This window comes from Pogona vitticeps, chromosome 1, assembly GCF_051106095.1.
Source record: "Pogona vitticeps strain Pit_001003342236 chromosome 1, PviZW2.1, whole genome shotgun sequence".
NCBI classification, from domain to species: Eukaryota; Metazoa; Chordata; class Lepidosauria; order Squamata; family Agamidae; genus Pogona; species Pogona vitticeps.
The window spans coordinates 564,543-584,609 of record NC_135783.1 but is presented as its reverse complement, the minus strand read 5'-3'; the positions used below and the strand labels follow the sequence as shown (position 1 = coordinate 584,609).

The following is a 20,067-nucleotide window of genomic DNA, read 5'->3' as shown; positions in this document are numbered from 1 at the left end:
GAGCCCCATTGGGGGGGTGCACATGCGCCCACACGTGCCCCGTTCCTGCCTCTCCCTCCCTCCCTGGAGAGCAGAAGGCCGGAAGGTGTTCTGCGCTGTGTATCGGAGTCCTCGCTGGGTTCTGATCCGGCTCTCTTGTTGAGAGGGCATCATCCATCTGGAGGGGGGGCACCCCAGCCAGTTCCAGCCAGGTGTTAACCAAAACAAACCTCCTGGGACTGTCGTCTCCTTGCTTGACAGCTCCTGTCAGTTGTTGCCAGGAGGTGGTGAGCCAGAACTGGCTGCCCTCATCCAGCAGGGGAGGGAGCGATGAAACCCTACCCCCCCCCACCCCGCTTCAGGGGCCCAAGGAAAAAGCGGTGGACAAGGCCTGCCTCCTTCCCCCCAGGGCGGGTGTGGGGTGTGTGTGCCCTGCTTCAGGCGGCCAGAGCTCAGGGGAGTTCTGTGGGGAGCTGCAGGTGGGCCGAGGCAGAGGGTGTCTGTCTGGCCCAGCCTGTGTGTAGGGGGGGTGGGGGTCAGAATCGGTCCTTTCTTCTGCTGCCCAAACATTGAGAAGGAAGCTGCAGTGAGCGGTTTTTCTCTGGGCATCGAAGGCAACGCCGGTGCACCTCCCCCAAGGACGCGGTCAGTCTCCCCCCACCCCTGAGCTCCTGGCTGGGCACCCATGGCTTCCGGCATGCAGACCTCATGCTCTCCCCCACCCCCACCCCACCCCACCCCCTGGTGTGCAAGGAAGGGGTGCCCCATCTCCCGTGGCGGCCCCCCATAACCCCTTGGTGGGCTGTCTCTGCTGGTGCAGTTGATGGACTTGAAGCTGACGGTGGACGGGCTGGAGAAGGAGCGTGACTTCTACTTCAGCAAACTGCGGGACATCGAGCTGATCTGCCAGGAGCACGAGAGCGAGAACAGCCCCATCATTGCAGGCATCATCGGCATCCTCTATGCCACAGAGGTAAGTCCCGGGGGCTGGGGGCCAGGGTGGGGAGGGGGAGGGAGGGAGAACCTCTGCCCCCCCCCCAAGAGCACCTGCCTCGAGTGCCCCCTCTGATGTGCTTGCAGGAAGGCTTTGCCCCCCCTGAGGACGAAGAGTTGGACGAACCACATCCGGAGGAACAGGATGAATACTAGCTGCGTCTGCCTGCGTGCGTGCGCTCGCTCGCTGCCCCGCCATGACAGATTGCCCCACGCTCCTCACTGACCATGGACATTTAAGGTTTCGCATTGTACAGCCTCGTCCTGCACAGTCACACATTATAACAGGTTTCTACCGACCCAAGAGGCCTGCGGTGGTTTCTCTGTCTTTGGAGGCCTATGCCGACATGGTCCCTAGGCATCGCTAGAGGGAGGCGGTCTGCACTGTAAATAGGCTGGGGGGGGGCAGTGGGATGCCTGGTCCCCCCCCGTCCCCTTGCCCCATCCCACCTCATCTTCCTTATTTATTGATTTCAGTTGTCTTGGGCGTGAACGCTCCCAGTGGCTTGTATGATATGGAGAGAGAAATTCTTTGTATATTTTTCCGTACCGGATTTCACTAGCACTTTTCCTGTCGTGTTCATGGCTCCACCAAGCTCCGCCCCCTTCCCTTGCTTCGGAACGCGTGTGAGCTGGGGGACCGTGCTCACCACGGGAAGCTTGCTCAGGGGGCAGAGGGAGCGGGGAGGGAGGGGGCGAACTTGGCCTTGGAGGATTTTATTTATTTGCAGGGGAGGGGTATTTTAATGATACTGCTGAGAATGTGACTTTTCCAGCTGCTTTACCTGACATAGCGAGTGGGCTTGAGGGGAGGAGAGCCGAGCAGAGGGCGTGGTTGTGCCGCTTGGGGCTTTGTGAGGTATCCTGGAGATATGGCAGGCGGCGGTTGGGAAGAGAAAAGCCAACAGAAGTCCCTTCTCCCCTCCCCCCCAAGAATGTTTGGTTCCGTGTAACCATCTCTTTTGAGTTCCAGCTGTTGCCCCTGGGACCTGCTGTGGGGAGGGGTTGAGGCCTCTGCCCCCCCTCCCCTAGCCCCACCAAGACGTAGCTCATGCTGTTTGGACAGGATGGCCACACGATCCTGCCGTGACTTGTTCCCTGTTTGCATTGCCTGTTTGATCACAGACACTGGTGTGCAGAGCCTGCATCTGTGTTGCGTTTTATTTAAAATAAACTGGTGTGGTAAAAGCGTCTGTCCAGCGTGTCTGTGCCGAGAGGCCCCACCTCCGTTCCAAGGGAGAGAGGCGTCCCTGCTGGCCCACCCCTAAAGGTGAATTTCGTTGTATGTGTATATACTTACAATGACAATAAATTATTATTATTATTATTAAAAAAGGTCTCTACCCATGCATGGGATCCGAGGCCGACGGGAGACCTGTGAGCAGAAGAGCCGCCTCTGCCCTGGGCCAGGAATTAGGTTCTGCACTGACTCTCGGGGTGAGGCAGAGGGTTGGGGCCCGCCTTGGCTCTGGCTGTTACAGGAGTGGGGGGGGGGGGAAAGAACCTTCCTCATGACTTGAAAGGAAGGTGCCATGGAGGAGAGGTGGCCATCCCACAACACCCTGCCTGGCTTTGGATCTCTTGCCCAAGCTGGGATGGAAGGAGTCCCGTGGGGCAGTTCCTCTTGCATCTGGCCAGGTGTTGTTGGGGCAGACCTTGTCCCCTGCCACAACTAGGGGGTCTGGCTGGTTTATCTCACCCATAGGGTTTGCAGGCAAAAACCTGCATAGCTGTATGAAGCGCGTGGTCTGGGTCTGTGGAGGCACAATGCCCCAGGGGTGAACCCAGCCAGCCTGGGGTGGTGTGGTTCCCTTTCCCCACCGGCTGTGCGCGGAAACACTAGCAATCTGGTGGCCAACTAACTACTAAGAGGCTTGGCACTTCCCGTGAACGGGCAAACGGAGATGACGCTCCTGGGTGGATTTGGAGCCCAAATGATTGATGGGCCATGCCCAGAGAGAGGCTGCCAACCGTTCTCCGTCGCCGTGGAGAAGACGGACAGGTTGAGTGCTGCCAAGATCTGGCCTGGACCCGGTGTTGTTCAACATCTTTATAAAGGATGAGGGCCTGGAGGGGAAATTCATGAAATGTGCAGATGGTGCCAAACGGGGAAGCTCAACATGACCTGAACAGGTTGGACTGGAACAAATGGCCCACGTTCCTACATTTCGGCAGGAAAAACCTGACGCAGGAAGGAAAGTTGGGTGGCAGCTGCATCTGGCAAAGAGTCTGACGCTCCCGAGAGCCCCGTAGAACTTAACGGGCCTCTTAAGGAGGCCTCAGAAGTCTGTGTTCATCACAGCTGGCATTTATCCCCTAAAAAGGGGTTAATTCCAGAATGAAACCAAACAACCATTTACACTCCAATCAAAATTCATCTGGGTATCAAGGTAGAAATAGTTTCATGGTTGCAATAATTCCAGCCAACATCAGCTTGTGTTTGGACAAGCTTTATTACTCTCTACATAACTTCTAAGTTCTATAACCACAACATCCTTCAAAGATGTTGAAAACATGTAACCTGGAAGTTACAGGGACATTTCAGTTAGACCAGGGGTCAGGGAACTTTTTTACCTTTTACCCCCTAAAAAATTTATATACGCCAACATTACCCCATTGATTTGAAAAGAAGGATCTGGATCACAGGCGGCCGCTGCCTTGCCACCTGTGCCCGGGCCGCCGCCGCCTCCACCTGGCGGGGCTGCGCTCAGTCCTTGGCCCCGCAGGGGCGGCTCCCTTTCTCCGCTAGCGGGTGGCTCCTGGGTGGCAGTCAAAGAGCAGCAGGTGGCTCGCTCACTGGGGGTGTGTGTGTGTGCCCGATGCCGCCTCCTGCTCTGGCACCTGCTCGCCAGGGCAGCCGCATCGGGCTTTGGTGTCAGGGCTCCCATGGGCCTTGCCGTCGAAGTGCCGCAACACCTGCCGCACAGAGGGCGAGAGGCTCTGCCAGGCCTGGCTGGCCGGCATGGAGGTGCCGCCGAAGGAAGCCGCGCAGCTGGGCAAGCACCACTGATGCCTGACAGGCTCCTCCAGGAACGGGGACGGCGTGGGCCATTGTCCCGGTGCCGGGAGGCTGAGACTGGCCTGGGCCACCCTTGTGGCCGTGGCCATCCCCCTCCGCCACAATCCACCTCTCCAGGGACTGGAAGGAGAGGCTCCTCTTGGCTGGGGTGCTCCGACCACTCGCCCCAGCCTCACCCTCTGCCATGGCCGGCCCCACCACTGCTGCCTCGGCTGCCGTATGCCGCCAACCGGGGCCTGTCACCGGCCGCCATCTGCTGTGGCTCGATTGCAGCCAGGCCAGAAAAGGGGGCAATCGGGGAGCTGTGGACCCCCCCCCTCTGGGCAGAAGATGAGGAGGAGGAGGGAAGGGGGTTAGGGTCACGTCCTCATTACCCCCAGGATGTTCACTTTTACCTCATTTGTGGTAATTTACCCGTTTCCTGACCACTGAGTTAGACATGAATCAGTCTCACAGCTGAAATATACGGTATTAATCGGATTTCAGTCCAAAATACGGGCACATAAAATGTACAATAAAAACATCAAAAAGAATGTTTTAATTAATGTATTCTCGAAGGCTTAATTCTCACCCTGCCCTGCCTTTAATTAAATATTCTCGAAGGCTTATTTAAAACATCTCGCAAGATGTTTTAATTATGGTACATTATAAAAAGAAAAGTTTTAGAAACAAAAAAGGCAAACTGAAGAAAGCAGAGACGTTTCTAAAAGGCCTGGCTTAAAAGCAAAAAACACAAAAACGCATGGTTTCAAAGCACAATACCTTTGTTCCGAGTGCTCACCCAGCCAAGCCAGTTTGAATCTCCGGAGGGAAACCCTCCCCGGCCTCCCTCGGGTCTGTGTGACCCTCCCTGGTGATCCCCGTGGTTGGAATCTGGCGTGGTTGCGCGACGGGCAGGAGGGAATCGATGGCGCGCGGGGGGGGGAGGGAGAGGGGGGAGAGAATGAGAGGGGGGGGAGGGGAAGGGGCTAATTGCATTTTCTACCCATCCCGGGTGTGGTGTGGCCGTTGCTGCTGCTGCTGCTGTTGTGTCTCCTCAAGTCGGGACAAGTCTTTCCAGGTAAAGGAGGAGCCGTTTAAGGGGTGGTCTCAGTGGTCCCCAACCTTGGGCCTCCAGATGTTCTTGGACTTCAACTCCCAGAAATCCTGGCTTCCAGCAGAGGTGGCGGTGAAGGCTTCTGGGAGTTGTAGTCCAAGCACCTCTGGAGGCCCAAGGGTGGGGACCACTGATTTAAGGGGTGGTCTGGCCTGACCCAAACGGATGCCGGCCCCGGGGATCTTCCCTGGGGCAGCCGTGATTCGAACCCACGTGCCTTGGACGGGGAGCAGAAAGCCCGCCGGAAGAGGCGCAGGCCTTCCGCGGAACCTCCAGCTGAAGCCGCAGTCTACCCAAGCCAGCCTCCCCCCCCCCCCACACACACACACACAGGACATGCGACGGAAGTCGGAGTCGGGCTCGGCCCTGCGTTTCCGGCGCATCTCGCAGAGGGATCCGGGGAGGCGGGGCCCGGGAGAGTCACGTGGCCCGGGGAGGCGGGCTGGAGCGGGGACGTGGCGCGCGGGCCGTTCGCCGCCTCCGGAGCGGGGCGGGGCGGAGCGAGGCGATCCCGCCAATCAGTGCCGCCCGGAGGCCTCGCCCGCCCCGCCCCCCGCGCGTGCGCAAACGGCCGCTCCTCCCTCTCCCGCGGCCAGGAGGGGACGGACCGGCCATGGCCGCGGCGGCAGCGGGGAGCGGCGCGGGGCGCTGGGAGGTGGTGCGCAAGCCCGCCCGGAGGGGGGCCGCGTCCGGCGGCGGTGGCGGCGGCGGTGGCGCTGCGGGGCGGAAGGCTCTCGGGGAGGCCAACGCGGGCCGAGGTGAGTGAGCTGGGGGCGGTGGAGCCTCCCTGGCCAGGCGCAGTCTAGCGGGCGGGCGGGCGGGCGGGCGGGAGCCTGGTCGGGGAGCGCTCCCCGGGCCGTGGGCCTCTCCTCACCGCCTCTCCCTCCCTCTCTCCCTTCCCGCAGCCGCCGCCCCCCCGCTGGCCGCCTCGGAGACCCTCTTCGAGCTGGGCTTCGAGCGGGCGCGGAAGAAGCAGAACAAGGAGCAGGTGCCGCCCCCGCCGGGAGCCGCCAAGGCGCCGCCGCCGCCGCAGAAGCCGCCCCCGAGCGGGCGGAAGAACGCCAGGAAGGTGGCCGGGCCCGGCGAGAGGGCTCCCCAGCCGCCCGGCCGGTTCCGGAGCCTGGAGGAGGCGCTCGGAGCGGTACGTGGGGGTTGGGTGGGGGGGACCCCCTTCCTTCCCCCCTTCCTTCCCCCCCCCCTTTTGCTCGGCCGGGGATGCCCAGGGAAGCGGGCCCGGAGGGGACCCGGTACGGCTGCCTGATTCCCGCTCCCCCCCCCCCAGGGACGGGGGGGAAAGCGCGGTCTGGGCGGCGGGGACCTCGGGTGGCGGCGCGGAGCCAAGAGGGGGCCGCTTTCCGGGTCTTCCCTCCCTCCCTGGGTCGCAAAGAGCCGGGGCTCTGCTCTTCCTTCCCTTCCCGCCTCCAAGGCTGGGTTGGGAAACCTTCCCCCCCCTTCCTGGAACTGGCAGGAGGCCTTTTCGTTTGGGCCCCAGGCTCCCCCGGGGGGGGCAGCTCCCTCCTCCAGAAAAGGGGCCGGCCAGAGTTTGGGCTAAGTCAGGTCTGGAGTCTTCCGGACCCCTCAGGATCCTTCCTTGCTTTGGCGGCTGTGGCCGAGGGGCAGGAGGCCCTCCTGGGCCTTATAAACAAGGCTTTGGGGTCGGCCCTTCTTGCTTTCCCCTCCCTTCCTTGAAATCTTCCTTTTCTCTCCTCAGCTTGATTTATCGGAACTCCAGAAGCAGCTGGAGAAAAGCCAGAGCCTCTTCCCGGAGAATCCTTCCGTGTGGGTCAAAGACATGGCTGGGTACTTGAACTACAAGCTGCAGGCCCCCAAGAGCGACCCCACCCTCAGCCAGCATCCTCACGGTCAGTGGCTCCCAGGGCTGGGGCGAAAAAGGGGGAAAGGGGCAGGCCTCCGTAAAGTGAGAACTTCCTGTCAACCGGATTTGGGATTCTCCAACTGGGAAAGTTAGGGAGAATTTATATATATATATGTATATCGGGCTTGCCAGGAAGCTGGGGCCAAAATCCTGCCGAATCCTGTGCTTGGCCTTTGACGAACGGGAGGGCAGAGGCACAACTGGAACCCTAGGCTTTTCAGTGTCCTGTGCGGCCAAACGGACGACAGCATCTCGGTTTAAAAAGAAGTCTCATTTTTACAAGGTTGTCTTTGACGAGACTTTGCGATTGGGTTGTATTAAAAGTGCCAGCCCCACCTTGGACGTCTCTGCCCTGCCAAGGAGAAGTGCCCCATGGAAGTGGGGAAAGCTCCTGGAGACGAGAGACATGGCCGTGGGGCTGAATGGTTTTGGTGGCCGTGAAGCCTCTGGGCTCGGCAACCCTAGACACACACCCACACCTGGGGTGGGGGTTGAGAGGGCAGAACCTTGGGCTCTGAGAACCCGACTCTCTGGTGGTGGTTTTCCTTCCCTGCCTGGCTGGTGGCCTTTGTGGGTCCCTCCCTCCGCCCCCAATTGGGTCCTTGCCCTGTCGGGGCAGCCTTCCACCTCGGTGTGGCTGAGTAACCGCCCGCCCGCCCACCCGGGTCCCTGTGGTGGGAGGAGGTGTGCTGTTCCAGGGTGGCTTCCCGCCTTTCGCTCTCTTGCGGTGTTTTGTGCCTGAGTGGAAGCGCTCTTGGCAGGAGACCCGTCCCTGGCCTGCCGGCTTCCATCCCTTTATGCCACCCCCTTTGGCTTTTTGTTTTGCTGCAGACTATCCGTACTGCCTTGTGAGCAAAGATCTGAGGACCATCATCAAGTCTCTGTTATCGAAAGCCGGGGGTGTCCTGGAGCTCTTTTTCGACCACTGTATTTACACCATGTTGCAAGAGCTGGATAAGACGCCGGGTGAGAATCCAACAGCTCAGTCTTTGGGTCCAAAGTTCTGCCACGTCCCACGCGCTGTGTGTCACTGAGGGCGGCTGGGCAGGCAGGCAGGCAGCTCTTTCTTGCAAGAACTTGCTCCGTGGATTGGGAATGCCCCTCCCCGCAGGTCATCCCACCTACTTCATTCCTGATGCTGTAATTGGGGATGTGTGTGTGGGGGGGGAGGACTACCATGAGACTTTGCAAGAGGTGAGCCGTGGGGAGAGGGCATTGGCTTGGGGAGGCTGTGCCAGAATGGCAGGGGCCAGCACGGGGTTCTAGAACAAAAGACTGCTCCAGAAGCTGAATGCAGAGCAAGGGGAGGACCCTTACGTAGGGCAAGTGGGGTTGGAGCAGGAGAAGGGAAGGCAGCCAGTGTCACGTGGCAGACGCAAAGGTGGGAGAAAAAGCAGCAGTGCTCCTACGTAAAGGTCCACAAAGGGGACTTTTCCACCAAGAAAGGAGACGGGGCTGGTCCCTGTGCAAAAGCTGTGGTTTTTGCAAGCACGGGACACACCCACCCCGTTACATTGAGATGGGTCAGAGGCCCTCTTCCTTGGGGTCCTTGTGAGTGGGTGGCGCTTGTCGCTGATCCGTCTGTTCTGCCCTGAGTGCTCTAACCGTCTGCCGGGCCCTCCTTCCTTTGCAGGAGAGTCGCTGCACGGCTACAGGATCTGCATCCAAGCCTTGCTGGTGGACAAGCCTAAAGTGGCCACAGCCAACCTGAGTAAGGTAGGGCATCCGCAAGGGTCCCAGGAGGGAGCGCTGCTTCCTCCTCATTCTTTCGGGGCACCCCATGCCCAGCTGCAACGCCTTGATTGGCACTTCACCCTCACGTTCTGCCCTTCTCGCACCCCTCTGGTGTCCAGCGCCCAGCCCGGTGGCTTGTCTGGAGGGCTGGGGGGACACTTTGTCGTGGCAGGTTTCCTCTCCTTCTCTCCGCCTCTGGCCCTTCTGGCGGGTTTAAGGTCCACGCCTGTTGGGGACGGCCAAAGAGACAAGGCAGTCGTGGGCAACACACACACACCTCAAGGCAAGGCCACCCAGAGTGGCCTTCAGCCAGACGGGTGGTATAAAAATCAAAGGAATCAAACCCTGGGAAGACCCTCCCATTGTCCACCCTCAGGTGCCGTCTTGTCTCACGGCTACGCGCAGGTGTGCGAGGGGTTTGGGGTGTTGTGGCCACATCTCACACTTGCTGGGGGACTCTCCCTGGGGCTTCCCTGCTAGGTGTCTTGCACTAATGCTACTTCCCCCCCTCTCTCCCCCGCACCCAGTACCTTGAGCTGTTGCGGTGCCATCACAACCGGACGCCCAAGTGCCTCACCATCATGTGGGCTTTGGGTCAAGCAGGGTTTGCAGACCTGACGGAAGGGCTGAAAGGTGAGGTTCGGAAGGAGGCTCTCTCTAGGAAAAGTGCATCAGCTGTTCAGGGCGGACGGGTTTGTTTCCTGGGGCAGCGCCTCCTGCCTTTTGCAGAACCGGGTAGACGGCTTGGCCGTTCTCATCCCCTCGAGCGGAGAACGAGTTCCAGTCTGCTTCCCCACTGGCGGAGGAGGAGCGGCATGGCCTGGAGGGGGAGGAGATGCTGCTGCTGCAGCGGCAGAAAAAGCAACAGCTGCCGTCTAAAGCCAAGAGGGGCCTGGCTGGGAAGGGAAGGGAACACACACACACACACACAGGGAAGATGGGCTGTGCCCCCCCCCCAAAGCCTTCTCATAGACAGAAGGCAAAATGGTAACCGGGGGTTCCCCTGCGCTTATCTTTGCAGTGTGGCTCGGCATTATGCTTCCTGTCCTGGGCCTCAAATCTCTCTCTCCCTTCGCCATCACCTACTTGGACCGGTTGCTGATGTGAGTGGTGGGGTGGGTGGGTGGGAGGGCGGGGGTTTGCGCTCGTTGGCCACAGTCAGGACAGGGGCCTGGACTTGCCTTGGTGGGCCTCCAGGGGCCCTTCCTTCCCCCTCCCAGCATTAAAGGCCCTGAAGTGGAGGTGGAGCTCTTCCAGATCTGTGGGCCAGGAAAGGTCCAGGGTGGAGGGCCCGTCGCCACACCCTGGGCAGGGCTCCATTTTCCTTTAGTGTGTAAAACAGAAGGATCAAGCCCCCCAGAGTGGTAGAATATACCAGATGGGCAGGATATAAATCAAATAAATAAATAAGGGAGGGTCTGTGTTGCAGTGAACCAAAAGGGGGAGATACACAGACAGACACACACACACATTGTGTTCTGCTGCCCATCATCCTGGGGCTTTGGCCTCCCTGGGCCCCTCCATCATGGCTCAGTCTTGTTTCTCCTCCCTTGTGTTCCTTCCTCATGCCCCTGATTCACCCGTGTCCACTCCCTTGCTGTGGATGGCGTTGGGGCAAGGTGGGCTAGCCTTGGCAGAGGTCTCCCTGTGCACCCACAGACCATCTGAGGTCTCTGCCCACCAAGCTCAGTGCCTTTCTGGGTCGCTTCCTGAGAAAGAGACTCTCTCTCCCCCCCTCCCCCCCCGGAGGAGTCGTCGTCGTTCTGTGGCTTCTGGAACGAAGGAGCCTTTGGTGGGACGGCCGGAGAGAGGGACTGGCCCGGGTGGGGTGGAAAAGAGCTGGGGAGAACCTGACACGCCCAGGTGACTGACGGGGTGACTTATATTTGCCAGGATGCATCCCAACTTGACCAAGGGCTTTGGCATGATAGGACCGAAAGACTTCTTCCCCCTCTTGGACTTTGCCTTCATGCCCAACAACTCCTTATCCCCCAGGTAGGGCAGTTTGGGAGGGGGGCACTTGGGGGGCACCCAGATCTCTCTCTCTCTCTCCATGTGTTTGTGCACGAGAGAGAAGTTGCCCCCTCCAAGGGGTGCTCAACTTGGGCTAAAGGAAGAGGCTTGGGTGCCGCCTTCCTGTGGGGAGGGGGGGAAATCGTGTTGGGCTGATGGGGGCCTCTCTGTCTTTCTCTTCTCAGCCTGCAGGAGCAACTTCAGCAGCTGTACCCACGCCTGAAGGTGCTAGCCTTTGGAGCGAAGCCGGAGGCCACCCTGCACACCTACTTCCCCTCCTTCCTCTCCAGGACCACCCCCAACTGCCCCACTGGCATGAGGAAGGAGGTGAGGCTGGGGAAGTGGAAGGGGGGGGGGTTGGCACATACAGAATGCATCCTGGAGCAGTGCATGGGGCCTCACAATGTGTGTGTGTGTGTGTGTGTGTGCGTGTGTGCGTGCGTGCGTGCGTGCGTGCCATGCGCATGTGTGCATGTGCACCAGAGGAGCTGTGAAGCCCCTTTTTTACCTGTTAGAAACATCCTCTTTATAGGGAGAGGCCAGCATTTTGCAGGGTGTCCCTTTTCATACCCTTGGCCACTGTCTTCTGGGAGGCTTTGGTCTTGGTGGGCGTGTCGTCCGGCTGCTCTCCCCGAGGCACCTTCAAAGAAGTGGCAGGGATACCCCTCTTCCAGGTGGAGAGAAACGTAGCAGCATCCCTGCAGGGCGGGCCCCGCCCCGCCCCGCCCCGCCCCGCCCCGCCCAGATCTTGCTTGGGGAACTCTGGGAGGGCGATGCCTGGCATCCATTCCCATTTCATTGCCACTGATCCTTTCTGCCCTTGTTCTGCTCAGCTGCTGAGCTGCCTGATGGAGTGCCTGACCCTCGACCCGCTCAGCTTTAGCGTCTGGAGGCAGCTGTACATCAAGCACCTCTCGCAATCCAGGTGAGCGCCAGCAGCTCCCCACTCAGCTGTGCCAAGCTCTGCCCCTGGCGCACGAGGCATCTGCTCTGCCACGGCTGGCTGGCATGTGGGCTAAGGTCCAGAGTTCTCCGAGAGGACTTTGGGGGATGATCTGCTCCCAGGGCCAAGAGCCCAATGGGGGGGCCATAAGGAGGTGCCCCCTTCCCCCAGCTGATGCCTTCCTTTGCTTTTCCAGTTTGCTCTTGAACCACTATCTGGAGACATGGGACAGCACATCTAAAAAGGTAAGAGGTCTTGGGCACCTGGCTCAGGACAACCTCACGCTTGGCAGTCAAAGGGAACCCTGGCTCCAACGAGAGGGGCGGCCCCCGTCTGGCCCAACCTCAGTCCATCTTGCCTGGCAGAAGGTGCTTCCACCTGAAGCTGCAGAGATGGGGGGTGCAGGGGCTGCAATTGGGAAGAGATGCTGATCACCTGGTGGCCCCTCCGGCGGCAGGAGGCAGAGCCCTGGGCGTGGGAAAGGATTTTTATAAATTGGGGGTGGGTGGGGGAGGAGCGCTGTTCTGTCTCAGGTCAAGGGTGTTGCCAGCCTGCCAGCCCACTTCTGTGCTCCCCCCCCCCCAGCTTACAGCTATTGGTGTGGAGCCTGGGGGAACGTGCCCATGACAGCCTCTGTGGGCTTTTTCAGGTGCGGAAGTCTTTGCAAGAAACCGTTCATTCGTTCAAAGTCACAAATGACGAGCTGGCCGCGAAAGGACCGAGCAGCGCCGAGGACGTGGCTGCTTGCCGAGCGGCCTGCCAGGTAATGTCCCTGCTCGGAAGGAGCGGCTGGGCTGGACAGGACAGGACAGGCCAGGCCACTGACGGGGCGCCTCCTGCCGAGTCCCACAGCTCCCTCCTCTCGGGTTTGCTTCCCTTCAGAGCCTGCTGCTCAAGATGAAGGCCGGTGGGCCTCCTTGGCCTCGGCTGGCGCTCGTCCTCCTTGTCTTTATTGCCGGCTTTCTCATGCACGACGTCAGGACTCATGGCTCCTTCCAAGGTGAGAAAAGGGGGTGATCTCCCCAGGCAGCAGGGAGCGTCCCTCGACTTCTGCCTGCTTGGGGCCGCAGGAGGGTGGCTGGGGCTGGCCGGGGGTGCCCAGGGGCGGCCCGGCCGGCAGCTCTTTCAGGGCCCGGTGTTTTCCAGCCTCTGCCTCCGCCCGAGTCCTTCGCTCCTGTGGCATCCTGCCTGCCTCCCAGCAAGCTTGGAACACGGTCTCCCACCTCTCCATGGAAGGCTATAGGTGAGCTGGCGCTTTGCTTTGCCAAGGAGCACCAGAGAGGCCGGTCGGCCCTTTGCATGTGTGAGGCTTCGCCTCTTGAGCCTTGGCAAAGCCGGTGTGCATGTGTTTGTGTGTGTGGGGGTGGTTAGAAGAAAGCCGTTGCGAATGGCACCCTTCCTCAGGAGGAACTCACTGTGCCCCTGCTGCTTGTTGTAGCTGGCTGGAAGCCAAAGCTCCTCTCTGCTACACTCGCGTGACCTCCACGCTGGCACCAAACCTTGAACTGGCCTGGGCGAAGATTCTGGAGATGGCGGCCGACCTCTCTGGGAAGTGCTCTGCTCAGCTGGTCTGGCTCAGCGACCACCTCCCCAGATTCACTGAATGGGTAAGTGATGCTTGGCTGGGTGGGGAAAGCAGCAGAATTGGAACTGGAGGGTGGAAGAGTGTGTGTGGGGGGAAAACGCTGGGCTTTCCTGCAGGGTGCTCTGGACCGGCGGTCTGTGTTTGGGACTTTACAGTCCCCAGCTGCATGGGGGGGGGAGGAGTTTTATTCTCTTGAGCTGGGCCCTGGCCGCTCACTGGGTGGGCCTCCGCCCTCCTGGAATCTCTGGTCCTGTGCCCTCCCAAGAAACCTTCTCTTCTCTTTGCCAGCTCCAAGCTCGGGTGCCCGAGTTTGTGCTGTGTGGGGCCGAATACCTCAAGGAGCTGCTGCTCTTCCTGATGAAGAACTGCTTTCTGCCAGCCGTGGACTATTTGGCAGCCGCCCTGGAGGGAGCCTGGCAGCGCTGGGCGGATTCCTGCGAGTGAGTCTCAGCATCCTGGCCTCTTGCCTGCGGGCTTCTTAACCAGACAAAGGCCTGGCAAGCAGAAGGAGGGCACGGGGGTGTGGGGCACCAGGACAAACTTCAGTGTCTTGGGGGGTGTGTGTGTGTGGCAGTCCAGGCTGGCTCACTGTGTGGCCCAAGGGAAAGGGTGAATGGGTTGGGGGGGGTAGGATGGTCTGTGGGGAGGGGGGGCACTTCCATGCCCAGGGCTGTTTCCCCCTCTCCGAGCTGGCCCCCTCTCCCTTCTGAAAAGTTGGGCGCATGCTTGGGGGACAAGGGTCTGTGGGTGTGGATGCCGCTTGCCCCGCCTGCCCCACTCCAGCATCCTTTGGCCTCTGATCTCCCTCCTCTTCTGTCTTTCTAGTGGCGAAGGGTCGTGGGAGTGCCTGCGGACACAGCTGACCAGCCTCGTCCTTTCCTCGTGGGGATACCTGCAGGACACCCCTGGGATGATCAAGGACTGGGCCTCGGGCATCCTCTCTGGCCACTAGCAGCGGTCTTGAGCCCTGGCGCTGAGCAGGAGAGGTTGGGGTTGCTCTTCCTTCGGCAAGGCCCCGCTGCCTCCTGTTCGGAGCATCCTCTCCAGGTCCCCTTCTCAGTTCAGGCGGCTTTTGCCTCCTCCGTTTTGAGGAGGTTGTGCTGGAGAGGAAGGAGGTCCCTCTGCCTCGGGGTGGGGGTGGGGGGGAGCCCTCCTCTCGCCTGCCTCCGATGCTGTTACCCCCAATACATGGGTGGGGTGGGATGTGATCTCCCACCACAGCCATTCTTTTATGCACAGAGCCACTGTTCCTGCCCGCAGGTTTTTTCCTCCAGCTCCCAGGGCGATGGGGAGAAATGCTCCTGGCATCTCCTCGGTGGCCTGGGGACCACTGGCCTCCCTCCCCCCCTCCCCCACCCTTCATTATCATCAAAGATAAGGTGCCAATGGCCTCTGGCCTCCGGGAGCTGTTTCTCTTCTTTCTACTGGTGTCTTGGTGGGAGCAAAAAGAAGCAAGGGCTTCATCCGCTCCCCACCCTGCAAAGCCCAGAGAGCCGGCCTTTGCCCTCCTCTGGCCTCTGATTCTGCCCCAGGGGGAGACCCTCCCCACGGGACATCGTCAGTGTAGGTTAAAATGGAGAGAAAAGGAATCGGGTCAGCGGGCCAGGAACAGGGAGTCGAGCGAATCTCCCCTGTCTAGTTTGCTCCTGTAAAACAGGGTGAGTTGTGATGGAAGCCGGGCTGGGCTGCTCTTCAGACCTCCAGCGAGAGGTTGCAGATTTCCAGGAAGACCGATCTGCTACTGGGAGGAAAGCCTGCCCGCCCTGTCCCTGGGGTGGCCTTTCCCCTCCCTGCTCTCTGCCCAGTCAACTGCCCGGCTGAAGAGGCCGGAGCTCCGGCATGTCCGGGGTGCTGGTGGGGGGCTTGTCCCGTCCTTCGCCAAGGAACCCTGGATGGGAATGGGCCTGGGTGGGTGCAGTGGGGTGTCACCGGGCCCTCCTGGGACTGCCTGGGTCCTGCCGCAAGCCCGTTCTCTGGGTTCAGGGAGCATAGGGCGATCTTGGGGGGGGGGGGCTTGTGTGGAATAAAGGGAACTCTATTTGATTACACAGTGTCTGTTCACCATGTCTTCCTTGCCGTGTCCCTCTTGGGGTGGGGGAGTCAGTGATTGTTTACAAAAACACTGCTCCAAAGTAGCCTCTCCCTGGTTTCTCAGAAGTAACAAGCTCATAGCCTGTATGGGCACCACTGCCTTCACACAGAAGACAGTGGTGTGGCGTCATCTGTGTGCAGTGAAGGGCCAGGACCACCAGGGTGGCCCTGCTGGATTAGACCAAGAGCCTCTGTTGACATATGCATCCCAGCCGCCCCACAAGTGCAGTGCCGCCCTCTCTCCTTCAGAGTCCGTCCGCCTCTGGAATGGAAGATGATAACACTTCCCTCCCAAATTTAAAAATTGCATAGTCCTGGTGGGGGTGGTGGTGGTGGTGACCCATGCTCCTCTTCTCAAGTAAATTCCAAAATAGAGTCTGGAGACTTGTAACCTGAGTGGGAGGCACCAGATTTCACTTCAGGTCCTGTAGATTTCATCATCTTCCCAGTCCTGGCAGACAAAGGGCTGGGGGGGCACATTCCCCTCAATGTGACATTATATCAAAGCATGTGGCTCCTGTCCAGCTGAGAACAGAGGCACACAAAGACACGGCTAACCTTGTATCAGAGAGACTCCAAGTTGGAGATCAAATGTTGGTTGTGTTCTGTGAAAGCACAGTCAGTTGCAGCCAAACTGAGAACATTCCCTGGCGGCTGGTGGAATAGGTCGTCTCCACTCTGGGGCAGCCTTTCTTGGGTGATGATAAACACATACCCCTCAATCTGTTTGTAGAGAACTGACTGCCTTTGTGGGTTGTAGGCATCCTTCAGTCTCAAGAGACTATGGTATCGTGCTCTGTATGGAGGTCTTGGAACAGTGTCTTGTGTGGCTGAGAAGGCCAATTCGAGAGTGACAATCCCTTCCACACTGGAGACAAATCCAATCTGTCCCCTGTCCAGCTCCCTGGTTTTGCTTGTTTCGGGACTGCCTCTTTGCCTCGGTCTGCTGTACAAGTGTCTCTTCAAATTGGGAGAGGCCATGATGCACCGCCTGCCTCCAGGCTGAACGCTCACACGTCAAGGTTTCCCATCTGTTGAGGTCCATTCCTAAGGCCTTCATATCCCGCTTGCAGATGTCCTTGTAACGCAGCTGTGGTCTCCCTCGGGGGCGGCTTCCCTGCACTAATTCTCCATACAGGAGATCTTTTGGAATCCGACCATCAGCCATTCTCACGACGTGCCCAAGCCAACGTAGACGGCGCTGTTTCAATATTGTATACATGCTGAAAATTCCAGCTCGTTCTAGGACTACTCTATTTGGAACTTTGTCCTGCCAGGTGATACCAAAAATGCGTCTGAGACAACGCATATGGAAGGTGTTCAGCTTCCTCTCCTGCCATGCACAAAGGGTCCAGGACTCACTGCAGTATAGGAGTGTGCTCAGGACACAGGCTCTATAGACCTGGCTTTTGGTGTATGCCGTCAACTTCTTATTAAGCCATACTCTCTTTGTGAGTCTAGAGAACATGGTAGCTGCTTTCCCAATGCGTTTATCCAGCTCGACATCTAGGGAGAGAGTGTCAGAGATTGTTGAGCCAAGGTACACAAATTCATGAACAACCTCCAGTTCTTGCATGGAGATAGTAATAGAGGGAGGTGACTCCACGCCCTGGCACATGACTTGTGTTTTCTTCAGGCTGATAGTCCAAAGTCTTGGCAGGCCTTGCTAAAATGATTTATGAGTTGTTGGAGGTCTTCAGCAGAGTGGGCAACAATGGCTGCATCATCAGCAAAGAGGAAGTCCCGCATGCATTTCAGTTGGACTTTGTTCTTTGCTTTCAGTCTAGAGAGTTTAAAGAGCTTTCCATCTGATCTTGTCCGGAGATAGACACCTTCTGTTGCAGTTCCAAAGGCCTGCTTCAGCATGACAGCAAAGAAGATCCCAAACAGGGTTGGCGCAAGGACACAGCCTTGTTTTACTCCGCTTCGGATGTCAAAGGGATCTGATGTTGAGCCATCAAAAACTACAGTGCCCTTCATTTCCTCATGAAAGGACCTGATGATATTAAGGAGTTGAGGTGGACATCCAATCTTGGGAAGTATTTTAAAAAGTCCGTCCCTGCTAACCAAGTCAAAGGCCTTTGTGAGATCTATGAAGGCCACAAAGAGTGGCTGTTGTTGTTCCCTGCATTTCTCTTGCAGCTGTCGGAGGGAGAATACCATGTCGGTGGTGGATCTATTAGCTCGAAAACCACACTGTGATTCTGGATACACTCTGTCTGCAAGCACCTGAAGTCTCTTCAGCACAACACGGGCCAGCAGCTCCCCTACAACGCTGAGAAGAGAGATACCACGGTAGTTATTGCAGTCGCCCCTGTCGCCTTTGTTCTTATACAATGTGACGATGTTTGCGTCCTTCATGTCCTGTGGTACTCCACCTTCTCTCCAGCAAAGAGAAAAGAGTTCATACAGCTCAGTGGTGATGATCTCTTTATAACGCTTCAAAACTTCAACGGGGATGTTGTCCTTTCCAGGTACCTTGCAAGAGGCAAGGGAATCCAAGGCCGCTTTTATTTCTGCTAAAGTTGGTTCACTGTCCAGCTCTTCCAAGATTGGCAGGCACTCAATGTTATTTAGTGCCTCTTCCGTTACTACATTCTCTTTAGAATATAGCTCAGAGTAGTGCTGCACCCAGCATTCCATCTGCTGTGCTCGGTCCTGGATGATCACGCCTGTAGCAGACTTCAAGGGAGCAGATTTCTTCTGTATTGGACCTAAAGCCTGCTTGATGCCGTCATACATTCCCTTGATGTTACCTGTGTCTGCTGCTATCTGTATCTGAGAGCAGAGCTGAAGCCAATAATCATTGGAACATCTCCTGGCAGCCTGTTGGACTTGGCTACGAGCAGCTCGAAGAGCTTGCAAGTTGTACTCGCTAGGACAGGCTTTGTATGCTGCTAGAGCTCTTCTCTTGTCCTCGATGCCTGGCATTAACTCCTCTGAATGGGCTTCGAGCCAGTCAGCCATCTTTTTGGTCTTCTTGCGAAATGTGGACAAGGCAGTGTTATAAACAGCGTTCTTGAAGTGTTCCCATCGTTCAAGTGCATTCGCATCAGCCGGGCCTGGAAGGGTTTCCTGAAGCGCTTGGGCAAATTCCTCCACTTTTCTTTGATTGCGAATCTTGTTGATATCTATATGGGGTCTTCCTTCCTTTTTAGTGTGATACAATCTCTTTGTTCACAGTTTTATTCTGCTACACACCAGGGAATGATCAGTATCACAATCAGCACTCTGGTAACTGCGTGTGATCGTAATACTAGATAGGCTAGGACGTCTAGTGAGGATCAAATCAAGCTGATGCCCATGCTTCGATCTTGGATGTCTCCAGGAAACTTTGTGTTGAGGCTTTGTATTAAAGAACATATTGGTGACACAAAGACCATAATAACAGCAAAACTCCAGCAAACGTTGGCCATTTTCATTCATCTTCCCAATGCCAAAACGGCCTAGACAGGTGGGCCAAGAGTTGTCATCAGCACCAGCTCTAGCGTTAAAGTCTCCAAGAATGAACGGCTCTCTCTCAGGGACTTTTTTGATAGTAGCTGCCAAATCGTCATAGAATTTGTCTTTGACTTCTGTTGTGGATGACAGTGTTGGTGCATATGCACTGATGAGGGTGATACTATGGGTATTTTCAGTAGTCCAAAAAAGTGTGAATGTGTTCCCAAGGTGAGAGAAAGATTCAGGTTCCTCTTAATTCCCCCCATTTTTGGCTGGATAGGTGCTAAGATGCAATGCTTTTAGGAGGCCAGGCTAACGGGCGTGGAGCCCTGGGCCTTGTGCACGTTTTACCTTGAATAACAGGAGTTGGAAGGGGGCCTCTGAGGCCATCAAGTCCAACCCCCTGCTCAGGGCAGGAACCCAAATCAAAGCAAATCTGACAGGTGGTTGTCCTGTTTTCTCTCGCATCCCAGTTGTTTCAAGCCCTTGCTGCTTTCTGCCAGTAAGAAGTTATCATCTGCATATCTCAAATCATTGATGTTTCTTCCACCAATAGTCACTCCTCAACCTGAGTTTAACGTGACTTTCCATATGATATGTTTTGCGTACAGATTGAACAGATAATTCTTGCCTGACACCTTTGGCCATGGGAAACCCCTCTTGTCTGCCCATTGTCTGCCCTAACAGTACCTTCTTGACCACAGTTCAAGTCATACATCAGGAGAAAACAAGTGCTGAGGCACACTCGTACTCAAAAGGTTTCACTGTTGCCTGTGAAGCGATGGCTCCTAACCTTGGGTCACCCGGGTGTTCTAGGACTGCCACCCCCCAGAAACCACAGCCAGCACAACTGGGTGGTGAAAGCTTCAGGGAGTTGCTCTCCAAGAACCCCCCCCCGGCCGCCCGGGGTGACCCAAGTCTGGGACCCACTGCTCTAAAGCAATAGACTGATACTGTCCAGCAGCCGGTGGATATTTGCCATGTGATATTGAGTGCCTCTTCATTTTGGGAATCCAGCTTGAACATCAGACATTTCTCATGCCATAAAGGATAACATGTATTTATTTAAAATACTAGTTTAGCCCACCTTTCTCCTTTAAAACAACCTCAGGCAGCTTACAATAATTTAAAGACAGTATTTATGCGAATAGCAGTGAGTATAGTCCTAAAAGGATCAATGACTACAAGACCAAAAAAAACATACTTAAAGCCAAAACGCACATTCAATGGAGTAGGATACAACAATCCATGTTAAAAGCCTTCCTTGCGATACCTTAAACATCACTTTGCTTGCAGG

The 20,067-nt window shown here is 57.3% G+C and overlaps 2 protein-coding genes across 7 annotated transcripts in view; both read left to right on the top strand.

Moving 5' to 3' along the window:
• Positions 1-2,160, top strand: part of MAPRE3 (microtubule associated protein RP/EB family member 3) — a 33,208-nt gene extending 31,048 nt beyond the window's left edge. For all 6 annotated transcript variants that reach the window (XM_072985638.2, XM_072985651.2, XM_078381162.1 and 3 more), the window contains exons 6-7: positions 800-952; positions 1,060-2,160. In XM_072985638.2, coding sequence (XP_072841739.1) covers positions 800-952; positions 1,060-1,128 — 222 coding nt within the window. In that variant the 3' untranslated portion in view covers positions 1,129-2,160. The remainder of the gene's footprint in view (positions 1-799; positions 953-1,059) is intronic.
• Positions 2,161-5,647: 3,487 nt separating this feature from the next.
• Positions 5,648-14,596, top strand: TMEM214 (transmembrane protein 214). The gene is made up of 17 exons (XM_072985629.2): positions 5,648-5,845; positions 5,993-6,228; positions 6,799-6,949; positions 7,795-7,929; positions 8,597-8,679; positions 9,225-9,330; positions 9,719-9,800; positions 10,591-10,692; positions 10,896-11,037; positions 11,544-11,635; positions 11,850-11,898; positions 12,303-12,416; positions 12,536-12,653; positions 12,800-12,896; positions 13,092-13,260; positions 13,527-13,678; positions 14,064-14,596. Exons 1-17 carry the CDS (start codon positions 5,701-5,703, stop codon positions 14,188-14,190), a joined length of 2,100 nt encoding a protein of 699 aa, XP_072841730.2. The 5' UTR covers positions 5,648-5,700; the 3' UTR covers positions 14,191-14,596.
• Positions 14,597-20,067: the final 5,471 nt, after the last annotated feature.

What these genes read in the sequence shown, in the direction of transcription:
- TMEM214 (XM_072985629.2), top strand. Translation starts at nt 5,701, where the DNA reads ATGGCCGCGGCGGCAGCGGGGAGCGGCGCGGGGCGCTGGGAGGTGGTG. An exon ending in CCACTGGCATGAGGAAGGAG is followed by an intron (nt 11,038 to 11,543) that starts GTGAGGCTGGGG and finishes TGTTCTGCTCAG; the next exon opens with CTGCTGAGCTGCCTGATGGA. An exon ending in AAGCACCTCTCGCAATCCAG is followed by an intron (nt 11,636 to 11,849) that starts GTGAGCGCCAGC and finishes TTGCTTTTCCAG; the next exon opens with TTTGCTCTTGAACCACTATC.